This window comes from Cupressus sempervirens, chromosome 2 (genome assembly GCF_028749045.1).
Source record: "Cupressus sempervirens isolate cs-2001-9-10 chromosome 2, ASM2874904v1, whole genome shotgun sequence".
Taxonomy (NCBI): domain Eukaryota; kingdom Viridiplantae; phylum Streptophyta; class Pinopsida; order Cupressales; family Cupressaceae; genus Cupressus; species Cupressus sempervirens.
The window spans coordinates 674,304,813-674,317,656 of NC_143119.1; the positions used below are offsets into that span (position 1 = coordinate 674,304,813).

General features: G+C 37.3%; 1 protein-coding gene across 1 annotated transcript in view; it reads right to left on the reverse strand.

Moving 5' to 3' along the window:
• HEMD (uroporphyrinogen-III synthase family protein) overlaps positions 1-12,844 on the reverse strand; it is a 249,679-nt gene that overhangs the window by 117,697 nt on the left and 119,138 nt on the right. Inside the window, exon 4 of the mRNA XM_089815017.1 lies at positions 4,416-4,482. Coding sequence (XP_089671143.1) covers positions 4,416-4,482 — 67 coding nt within the window. The remainder of the gene's footprint in view (positions 1-4,415; positions 4,483-12,844) is intronic.

Genomic DNA, 12,844 nt, shown 5'->3' on the forward strand with positions numbered 1-12,844 from the left:
CATCAACACTGTCCAACAGCAACTTCTTTACAGTTCCTTGTAACCTCAACATGCCTCAACTACACCAACTACTTCTCTGATCCAAAAGATATTCGCACGTAGGTCCGCACAATATCTCACTGATTACACAATATTTGTACTAGATCTCACTCTCAAGTTCGCACATCAAAAAATGATCTCACTGATGATTACAACCAAGGAGAACATATAAATTTTTTGTCTGAATTTCGAAGGATGAGGATAAACGAGATCGCTGAAGGAAATTTTTGAGGATGGATAGTGGAACAAAGCAATGATGCAAATCAATGAAATGATAAAAAAAGGCAGTTTTTGAGGGCAGTTTTTGGTAGACCAAGGAGAAAGAAGTAGAGAAGCACGAGAATGAAATGAGGTCGAGGAGAAGCAAAGGCCAAGCAATGGAATGGAAAGTGGAAAATGGGAAAAAGTACAGAAGAACAAGTGGCGAACACTATGCTCATTTTTTATGTTTATGTCGAAGGCCAATTATGAATTGCCAAGATGTATATGTGTTTAGTTTATTAAGGTAGAGGGCTTAGGGGAAAGATAGAGGTTTTATTATGTATAGTTAGATGGTTTCTTGAGATGAAACTTGTATGTGCAAAGGAAGGCTATAATTTTAAGCCCAGATGTAATATTGTAAAAATGATATTTTAATAATATAGAAATATATTACCGACCAAAAAAAAACCAAGGAGAACATCTTTCCTTTATACCAAGTCCTAAAACAAATTACTAAGTCGGTCTTGAGGCTTTCCCAATTTACAATAATAATATAGAACCAACTTTAAGATATTACATTTACACGTTACATTACAATATTGCATCATTTCACAATTACACACAAAATGTTGGCTCACAGTCTTCATAACTCTTCCCTCGCTGCTCATCTGGATGTGCATGATTAGCCTTAACATCTTCATCATGTCTTCAACCTCTGTCTAAGTCTACTTAACCAGATTCTATCTCTTTTACGAGATACAATCCAAACAACAGTAATTGCTTCCCAGAAACTCTGTCTGAACAATGCCTTTACTAAAACCAACATTACTTTCTCTAGTCTTATATTTCAGTACGTGCTCTTAACTGAAGCATCTAGATACTCTGTAGAACATTCTCCCAAGTGCGCATAAGCTAATCTTCATTCCTCAAACTGTGCAAAGCCAAACTCTGTCTTTTGCTCTACCAGTCTTCACAAAATAGCCAGCATGTTGACATCAATGACAAACTCTGTCATGAATGCAACACACAACCTCTAAATCATGTCTCAAGCTGTAATGTCCCCTTTTTAGCATTCATAGCATGATGTTGTCGTTAGCCTATTTCCCCACGGTCTCGTAGGCTAACCAGGACATTAAAGGGACTTAGAGGCCATTTGGCCTAGATAGTTTCAGTTGCACGTCTTTCTGAGGGGTTTTGAGGCAACTTTGGGCATACTTACTATTTATAGTAAGTCATCTTGGATATGGTCGGACATCCAGTGGCAGTAGTATGTCGATGGTAATTGTTTAAAATCGGCAAGAAGACTTGTTTATCATTGATAAGATTTGTTATGCATTGATAAAGCTATTTTATAAAGTTAAATTTAAATATTTAACTTTATTAATGCATAGACTATAGTTTGTGGGAAATATTTAAATTAAAACAGTCCCCTTTATTTTATAACACATTGGAGACATAAGTTACATAAAAAGGAGTGATGTTTTATCCCACATTGAGAAAACGAAGGATTGAGCCCTTGTGAGAACACTATAAAAAAAATGGAAGAGCTTCTTTTAAGGATGCTTGGAAATATCAAAGAAATTGAAAAAATTTCTGGAGATTATGTCTCAATAGTTTGGAGGACGAAATCCCTTCAAGCTGGAAATCTTGACGCCATTGGAAGATATGGTCTTGAGATTCAACATAGTAGCAGTCCGAAAAAGCGGAACCGAAAAAGCAGGCTGAAAAAGCGGGTACGAAAAAAGCTGTCCGAAAAAAGCGGAACCGAAAAAGCAAGCTGAAAAAGCGGGTACGAAAAAGCAGGCCGAAAAAGTAGTTCGAAAAAAGAAAAGTAGAAGGGTCAGCATAGAAGAAAATTATTACAGCCATCTACAACCAGGTTCTTTGTTAGTATTGTTTTTTAGGGTGTTATAAGCTTTCAGCTGTAAGTGTGCATTATACCAGCATTATCATTTTGTAATCCATGTAAATGCCAAAGTCTTGGCCATATTTCATGAGCATTGTAATTTTCATTGCAATTAAGAAGATAATAGTTGCTGGTGCCATTTAAGCAATTTAATATCATTATTTATCAGCTAGTTAGTTTGCATACCAACTGTTTGTAAAAATGCCAATTGGCTGTAGGTGTTCATTTCTCATGCTTAGATCATATATATGCACTGAATATTGCCAAAATTAGTAGCACACTCATGTTAGGTCATTGTGTAGTCCATTGTAGTCTTCTAGCACAAGATTTTCATTGATGCAAATTGAAAAAAAAGTCATTTGAAGCTAGCTGAAATACTATATCAGTCATACGTCCCTTGCATGTGAATTGTTTGATGAAATTCCTTGAGCTTTCATCAGCATTTTTTTTTAGGGCAGATTTGAGGAGGGTTATTACAATGGTATCAGAGCTTGCTTGCAAAGTGTTTGACGAAATGTCAAACAACTGAAGTATAAAGATTTTTGGTGTTTGAAGAAGTTATAACCTATTAGGGTTATCACACAAGCACTGCTAGGATACTCCCCCATAGGAATAACATCAGCATTCATGCTAACAGTTGGTATATTATTGGATCGGTTTAGGGAAATCAATAGTTGTAATCAGATTCCCCAACCTAAGAAATTAAAGATTGGCATCTTGGCAAACATGTTGCCTGGAAGAGTGAATCCTAGAAGACTAGAGAAAATGATGGAGGCTTTCAAAAATGAGATAAAGAGAAAGATCTGAAATGCTTTAACTGGGGCTAGGAAAAACCGTAAGACAAAAGATGAATTTGAGGAAGCAACTGAAGAAGTTGAGATTCTTGCCCAGAAGGAAAGATTATTCACAGCTATGGCACAAATGGGTAAGAGTTAAAAAAATTGATGTTGCATGCTATTCCGCTCTTTACATACAAAGGAATTGATCCATTGAGATAATGAACTAGATAAGATAAATAAAGATTAATTTATTAATTTCCAACGAGAGACCACAAATAGGTCAAAGGGGACAGAGAGAACAAGTAGTAAAAACCCAGACAAGAAGTACAATAAACGGTGACCAAAAACCAACTAGAAAATAAAGGACAAAATTGGTAGCAAGCAACAACTGAATCTGAAACCTTGACAAGCCAAGGGGTGGAAGGGGCAAGAAGACAACCCCTCCACACCAGCCAAAGCTAAGGAACCGAGGAGACAGAAGAACCCTCCAACAGAAGGATAGTCCGTCGTAGTGGTAGTGGAGTGACATTGATAGTGTTGTTGTCTCTGCCTCTAGAGGTGTCTCAAACTGGAAGAGGTGGAGTAACTAGATTTGGATCTCTATAAGTAAGCTCTTCAGGCTCTCACAGAACAATGTTGAGGAAGAGAATCCATTTGTCTTTGATTTGGCTTATTTGAATATTTGTGAGCTATCAATTGGCATTTGGCATTGATCAATGATGAAGTAACATACTATCAGATGATTTAACTTTGCACATTTCTTTAATTTTTCTCTATACATACATGTAACAAAATGCAACTCAACCACCCTCCCCCCCCCACAAAAAAAACTGCATATCTACAAGGTCCCCGTACCTGGATCCAAACTGGTAATTTAGTTAAATAGTGAATAGGGTGCCCCAAGTTTAAATGTCTCCTCGTACAAACGATACCAAGATTTTTTTTATATATATGTATGTGTGTGTGTGTGTGTGTGTATATAATAGTTTTAGTTTTATTTTAGGATAGCAAGTGGGTGTCACAGATCCATTGACCTTGTGTTGGGCTTTTGAGTTCCCTTTTCAGCAGCATGGCATTCTACATGGGGCGAGTCCACTAATACCCTAGAAGACATGAAATGCCCCATTCCACATACCGAGGTTTCAATCCGGCAACCATCAACTGTGCTTTTCCAATCTATGCCCCAATGACAAGCCAACTTTACACTACAGACATTGCAATTCTGTTTTGTTTAATATTTAGCTATCATCAATGCCCAAAGTTGTCACAATCAGACCTTTCAAGGTAGTCTAATTGCCTTTTATGATAATTGAATTTGCTGGTAATAAAAGATATAGGTCATTTGAACTTGCATTCACTACATTTCTCATACAGCAACTCAAACATATATTGATGTTCAGGAAAAAAATTATATGGTAATATATTCTAGTACATACTGGATACGTAAAAGAATATCCTCTATCACCTCAAGAATGGACAAGATCACTTACTTCCATGCTTCTAGAAATACCAAGGCTGCTTCTGGAGATGTAATGACAATCCAGTCAAACATATTACCTGCATCATGAGGAGACAACAAAATCAGACCCCAAATGGCTTCCTTTATGAGGGAGATTGTTAAGCAATAACATAAAAACCCACATACGTTTAGAAATATCATCTAAATCAAGGCTGGCATCAAAAAAAAGCATCATAATGCAATTCAACAGAAACAACCAAAATTGTTACGGAGACAATTATCAATTCATAAATAAGGCAAGGTCTGCCTTCTTTCTAACTGACAGCAATACCGTATGCATAGTTTAAAAATTTGAAGAAACATCTTCCATAGCAGCCTACTTGATGTGTGTGTCCTCCAAACTGACAAACCTAACTTAGAAAGTAAGTAAACTGTAACTACACTATATAGCTCAACATAACAAAATTGTAAACATGAAATTGCTACTCATGCATAATCTTGCACCTGTTTGACTAAATGCACCAAGATATGAATGTGTATCAAAGAAATGCAACTTGCAGAGCTACATAGTTGTGGCTATGTGCAGGCATTAGCACAAGAGAGATGGTGATGGGCATCAAAATATTTTCAATGTGGCTTTGGCAATATGTTGATTTATTTTCCTAAAGCGAGCTCAAATTCTCAAAATTGAAAACCGACAAAAACTAAAAGCAATTTGTGTTGGATGCAATAATTCTCCTTGCCTATAAATAATTCCAAAACTATAATTAAAAGTCGAATATAAAAAATATAAACATGAAGTTGCTACCAATGCATGTTCTTGTATTTGTTCCATAAAATAGATCAAACTACGGAATCACGGATATACCTTTGAAAGAAATGCAACTTTAATGTTGCATGGCTGCAGAGTGCAGGTATCTACACAAGAGAAATGGCAAAAGGAGTGTATCTATTATAAGTGTGTCAATGGCAGATGAGAACTAACTTTTTTTCCCTAAAATAAGTACAAAGGCTCCAATTTGAAACATGATATTGATTCAAAAGAAATCTTTATATCTGTAAATGGTATAATTTTCCTTGCCTCGAATAAAAGCAAAACTCAAAGTATACTTAACAGCTGTAGTTGGCCACATGGACCAAGTTAACTGTGTTGTAACTGGATTGTTAGTTCCCTACAAGTAGTTGGTTAGTTGGCAGTTCTTGGCAGTTGGTAAGCTTGACCAACTGAGGACTCCTATTTATGTACTCATTTTGTTGTAATCGGGACAGTCTGTGAATTGTCACACTTATTTGCATATCCTTTGAAAGGAATAAAACACTCTACCTTTCTAAAACTACAATTGTGTTTGATGTTCTGTGTTTTGTATGCTCTATTCTCCTTTACTCTGTGTTGTAAGTAACATAACTATTAGAATATTGTAATGTTTCTGTAATGGTCATCTTAGTTAGTCTTTAGTTTATATCTATAAGGCAGTTTCTGTTTCCATCTTTAGTTCATGATTATTTCTTTTAGAAACATCGCCTATATATCTATATAAGGAGCTTTCATTTCCTTTGTTTAATAAAACAAGATAACAACATCAATTTACCATAACATCGTATCAGAATGGATCAATGGGATTTCATAAAATTGGTGATTTTTTTAAGGCCTCTTCTAACTTGGAGTTTCTTCCAAAAATTTGTTTTTTGATTTTTTGAAGTAAAAATTGTGAGAGGCATTTTTTGAAAATTTTGTGGTTTGTCTTTGAAGATTTTTGTTAAAAATTGCAAGCTTGGTCAAGAGTTTTGATCGCATGATTTTTGTATTTGAGCAAAAGTCTCTAATTTCGGGGGTTGTATATGTTTGCATGTTTGTTGCATGCACTTGCACGTGTTTTCTGTGAGTTGCATGTTGCTTGCAAATGTTGTTTGCCACACAAAGTCTCATGTTTTGCAGCATGAAGGTTTCTCTCATGGGTTTCATTTCATACCTTTTTCCCCTTAAGAAATTGTGATGGGTTTTAATAATTTTTTGTTCAAAAAATATTTGTTGGGTTTTAATAAGTTTTTCCTCAAAAATTATTTGTTGGGTTTTCATAATTCTTTCCTCAAAATTTATCTATTGGGTTTTACTATTTTCCCTCAAAAAAAAAGCTTTGTATGCTCTGATCCATGTCTCATTATGTTGTCTGGTTTTGATTGATTTTCTACCTTAAAATTTGTCTGGTTTTCTTGGCTTTTCTCCTTAAAATTTTTGGCTTTTTGTAGTCTATTTTGATCCATAGTGCTCATCTACAATCGTCCTTGGTGAATCATCTTGCTGTCTATTTGGGGATGTAGTGCTCATCTGCAAAAAAAGAAGGGTTTAGCAATTTTCCTCAAAATTGTGGTTTTCGTTTCATCTCAATGCCTTTAGCTACATGGTGTAATATCTTTGTTACCAAACATCAGATTCGACAATTTCTTGGTTATCAACATTTTGCAAATCCAAGGAGGGTCTCAACAGCAGCAAAATGTTCTGAGATTGTGTCTTCTCCATGGTAGTTCGATGGTGACCATTAAGGGATGCTATTAGAACATTGTAATATTTGTTTAATGGTAATCTTAGTCTTTAGTTCATGATTGTTCCTTTTAGAAACATTGTCTTTGTAAATCTATATAAGGAGCTTTCATCTCCTTTGTTTAATAAAACTACAATAACAATGATTTACCACAACAATAACCCTATTGGAGTAGACATTTGACATCACTGGCTTAAAAGAAATTGAGTCAAGATTGTGTTATCATGCCCTTGGATCCCAATAAAGGCAAGAAAAGGCCACAAGGTGGTCAAGACCAAGTAAGTGGGCCATCTTTAATAATTGTAGAACAAAGAGAACAAAGACAAAGATTATGAGCAACATCTGAGGAAAAGCCAGTCAAATGACTCCCAAGTCGGAGCCCATCCTAAGAATGAACTGAAAGTCGAAGCATTAGCTGAGGATTGTAGTTGGGAAGAAAGCTAATGTAATAACCCCAATTGGTTATAGCTTAGACAACACTAAACTTCTTTATTTTGACATTAAATCAAACACTTGGCAAACAGTTCTAAATATTTGTTGGTCCACAATTTCCTCAGTTCCAAACTACCACACTCAAATAATTAAAAGATAAAGTCAATTTTCAGAATAACAAAGATGATGGTTAAGCCAATTCAGATTGCATGGAAAGATTTTGCAGATTGTTTGCTATGCCAAATGAACACTAAAATTGTGAATTTTTAACAGACAATAATTCTGAAATTTACTGCAAATGTATCATTTTCCAAGCTAATTATGAAATCAGAATTGCAACATAAATTCGATGCACCTAATGAGCAGATTCCACAAGCACACCCAAACTGGTAACCATAATTACACATAGAATGGTGTCCCAAACAGAAGAGAGGGACGCCCAGTTGCAGCAGCTCAATGCCTGGACTATGGTATTCAAAAAGGCCTGTGGCAGATGGAAAAACAGTGAAATGTATTGCTCATGAACAGGTAGCCACTTAGGGATATCAATACCAACGTGTAAAGCCCTGGCATTCTGAAATGCGATGCCAAAAACCCCCAACAGCAGTGACAACAAATCTGGAAATGTAGTGCCAAATTTCACAGTGGCAATCACCTTTGCAGTAGTATAGGTGACCAATAGCAGGCCCTAATAATGCCAAAAGGAATGATAATCTCCAATGCCTAGCAGAAGATGTAATAAACAGTAATTAATTCTACCAATTTCTACCAACTCCTCAACGTCTTCTTAGCAACAGCATATATAAAAAGAAGACTCAGATTTTCAGCCTTAAACAAGTCTCAAATTTAATCCACAATACTTCAGCTGTCGATTAAATGCACACCCAAAATAAAACCCTTATACTTCAACAAGGGCACAAACTTCATACTCGAAAATGTCACAAAGACAACAAGAGCAAAATAAGATAATCAAATAATCGGATGCCTGCAATGAGTTCGTATTTATAATCCTTTAGGGTCCATTTGGTTCATGGAATTTAAAAAACCAGAATTTCTACAAACCTTGGTTTAGCCAGATCAAGGTTTTGCAAATCTTCATTCTGATTTTTGGGATTTTACTTAAACTGTTTGTTTCACTCAGAAGATGCATGTGAAGACACATTTTTATGCGTAAGCTTGGAGTTGAAGGAAAATTTTAAAAAGTAGTCCAATCTATTATTTTTATAATCCTTAAAAAAAATAACCAGGTTTTGATTTTCAATTCCTATTTGCTAGTAGGAAGTTGGAAAACCTAATTTTGAGGCAAAATTGGAAGTCTGGAATGCTAAATCCATTTTGCCAATTTTGAAACAAACACAAAAAATTTCAAATCCAGATTTTGAAAAAGCTAATTCCTGTCATCTTCTAAGAACCAAACAGACCCTTATTGCCAAAAGTTTCCTAAAAGAACTCAACTCCATAAACTACCGAATTTCCCAAAAGAACTCAGCTCTTGAAACTTTCCAACACAACTCACTTTATAACATTCAATACTTGGCTTAAGCATACAATTAATTAAATAAATGGCCCTTCCAATTATGACTCAACCATCAACTTAAGTGAAATTATAACTTTGTAATAAGCCATTTAATAATTTAATAATAATTTGGCCACTAAAAATATAATAAATCCGAAAATACTCATCATTTAAATGTCATCTGAAATAGGAGTCCCACCTATAAATTCTCCATGTGACCAAATGCACTTTCCAAAAATAGAAAGAGTCCATCTCAATTAACACCCGACTTACCACAAATAGTAAGTACACAAATCTAGGCCCAAATGAAGTCCAACCTGTAGCTTACTGAATGTGGAGAAGACAAGACCCTCCCAAGCCATGTCACTGCCTCAAAAAACCCTCTATTCAAAATAATTAGCAAAATAATTAGCAGTGTTACACCGGCATGGGGGTGCGACGATGTGGGGGGACGTTTGGACGAGTTTCGGGTGCTAGAAAAAAATGGGCCTCAATTTGGGGACTGTGGAGGGACGGAGGGGTTGGAGGTTGCGTAGTATACAAATATGACCAAAAATGCTAATTATGAAATGATACCTCAATATAACATACCACATATAGAGTTGAATATAGAAAATTGAAATGCGATTCACAAACCATAAGTTCAAACTTGAAACTGGAAACTTCATAACCATTACCAATGACCATTGAATTTAGTAAAATACTAAAACTTTTAAACATAATAATGATAATGATAAATGGAAAAATATAAAGCATGCATAGTACTATGTAAATCGTCGGCCACACCCCACATGGTCACACCCCATACATAGTCCCATGCTTAAAAAACAATAAAAAAAAAAAGCAAAACCTTTTTTTTTTGACTTTTACAACTAGTCATCAATCGCACCTTGGATGCAGCCCACATGCACCCCTGCACCTAGGACGCACCCGCGTCTTGCTTAGGTACGTCAACTAGTACAGCCATGGTGCAATCATGTTTTGGTTGCAGTTGCGATACTCAGGTGTGCAATGTATCTGCACCTAGGATGTACACGCACCTGGTGCGGGGGAGTTTTAGGGTTGGTGCACACACCCGGGTTACACTAATAATTAGTCTACGAGGATCACAATAATAGGCTAATCTCTCAAACTCTGATACTAGTGAAAATGGGGACATTATAGCCCTCCCTCCCTAAAATTGCTTGTCTTCAAGCAATCTGGCAACACAGTTAACTGCAACCTCCACCTTGATCCCAAATGAAGAATTATGTGAGACCCCTATCAACATTGAACCAAATGCATACTTCTAACATCATCAGGACCAACAATATAATTTACAGCATAGCAATCAAAACCTATGTTGATGATGTAGGAGTTAGGATATCACAAAAAGACAACTCCACAGGAAATCTTAGCATACTCTTCTTCTCGATCAACACCCACATAATATATACTGGATTGGAATCCTGATCATCACCAAAAGACAACTCCACAGGAAATCTCTACATACTCCTTCTCGGTCAACACCCACATAATATATACTAGACTAGAATCCTGATCATCACCAACAATCCCTGAAAAAGATGTAGCTACAAGAGAACCATATGCACTCATTGTTGTCGGTAAAATCTATATTGTCGCCAAGACAATTTTGTTGGTAAAATACCCTGTACGGTAAACATTAAGCACCGTTGCCTATAAGGACCGGGTGCTATGAATGCCAAACACATTGAATAAAGATAGAAATAAGATTCCAGAAGATGACAGCATATGTGTCGCATGGAAAATATTAAACTGCACACAGCAAAGCAACCAGAGGCACAGACTTCAACAACTCGTCGAAGGGTACGGCAATGGTGTCACGGGAGGTGACCATGGTACCACGGGAGTACTAACGAACAAAGTGCAGTCACCAAGTTGATCAAGAGAAAGGTTGATAGAAGAAGCTCGAGAAAGGCGAAGGGTGATCGAAGAAACAAAGGAAGAATTGGCAAACTTGTATACGCCGAGGGGGAATCCAAACGAAAGGGAAAGGACCAGCACAGCTCGGAGTGTTAAAGGAACTCGAGTGTGGGGTGAACTCTTCGTCCCTGATACACCTAACGAGAAAATACAGTTTGATTGAAACAACCAAGTCCTTGAGGAAGCCTTCACACCACTTGAAAATGTAAGTGTTCGGAGCAATACGGGAGTACAAGACAACGTGGGTGTCCAAAGCGGTATGAGAGTACAGAACAATGCAGGTGTTCAGAGCGATACGGGAGTACAGAACAACACGGGTGTTTAAACTGGTACGGGAGTACAGAACAATGCGGGTACAAACAATAGTGCACAACAAAAGAAAGGAAGGGTACCGATGGTTGGTCCAAAAGAAAAATTACCCAAGTTTAATGGTGTTGGTACGGCAGATCCAATCAGACATTGCAAAACATGAGAAACCATATGGACAACAAATGGTGTGACGGACAAGGACGATTGGGTCAAACAGTTCCCAGCAACCCTATGGGGTGTGGTAATTGATTGGTTTTCAGACACCAACCCTCAAAAACTAACATGGGTGGACATTAGAAAAGGGTTTATAGCAGAGTTCTGATTGCTACGGGACAATAATGAAATAGTAGCAAAGATATATAGTACCAAGCAAGGGAAGAATGAAACAATTCAGGCATATGCCAGATGGCTAAAAGAGCTAGTTGGGAAGATGGAAAGTCAACCGTGGATGGTTTGAAAAAAAGATGGTTTGTGGAGGGGCTACGGCTGGCCCTGAAAAAGATGAAGATTGTACCACCAACGTTGTACGCCGATGCATATAGTCGTGCGATGGATCTAGAAAGTGAACAAAAGACAAGAAGAAAAAACATAAATCATCGGATTCAAAGGATTCATCATCTGAAAGTAGCAGTAGTGACGAGGAATCAAACAAGGTGGTCTGAGCATTACAAAAAGATATGCTCTGAATGATGGAAGAATTTAAGAATTTGAAAAAGAATCTGGACACAATGAAGGGAGAATTGTGGTTCACAGATTGTAAAGAGAATGGCCATACGAAGTGTCCAACGGCAATAACACAAACAATGATGCAACTTCGGGGGGATATCGCAACAATAATAGACGCAGAAAGGGTGGAAATAACAACAACAATAACAATGAAGGCCAGAGTCGAATACAGTATGACGCAAGTGGACGGCCGATGATACAATGTCAGACATGCAATCTTTGGGGCCACTTTGCTAAGGACTGTACTACAAAGGAGATGCCACAGCTACTATGCAGATGGTGTGGTCCAAGGGACCACGAAGATTCAGAATGTCCAAAACAAGGGGTAAATCTATTAAGCATCAAAACGTGTGATGAGAAATACTCACAGTCACACGGGAGCAGGCAAAGAAAGCGAAATACCCGAATGCAGAAGAAGATAAGGAGAGGCTACAAAAAGCACGAACAGAGATAGAAAACCAGATGAAAATAGGGAAATCACAAGTCAAAGATACTGCCGAAACTTCGAAAAGGAACTTGGCGGAACAAAACATGATGAGGCAGATAATGCAAAAGGAAATTCCTATTAAACTAAATGACCTTCTCACAATGCCACAATTACGTACGGCTATTATGAATATGACACCGTCCCCGAGAGCAATGGAGGAAACAAGGGATAGTAATGAAACAACGGCAGCAGACCTGATGCTACTGGCACTTATGACAGGAAGACATCCGTCGGTAGTGGAGATGGGCATTCTAGGTATTGTGCTCACAGATATAATTATAGACGGAGGTTCAGGTGTGAACGTGCTACCAGAAGATATTTGGAAAAAGCTAGGACAACCCACGCTGTGGCCACCTACTTTCCAGTTACTTGCGGCAGATCAGCATGGGATAAAACCAATGGGAACTTTGATGGCACAGCCGGTAACGATTGGGATGCAACCATTTTTACTAGATTTTGCGGTCATCCCACTGAAGAGAAGAGGGTACGATGCCATCCTTGGACGG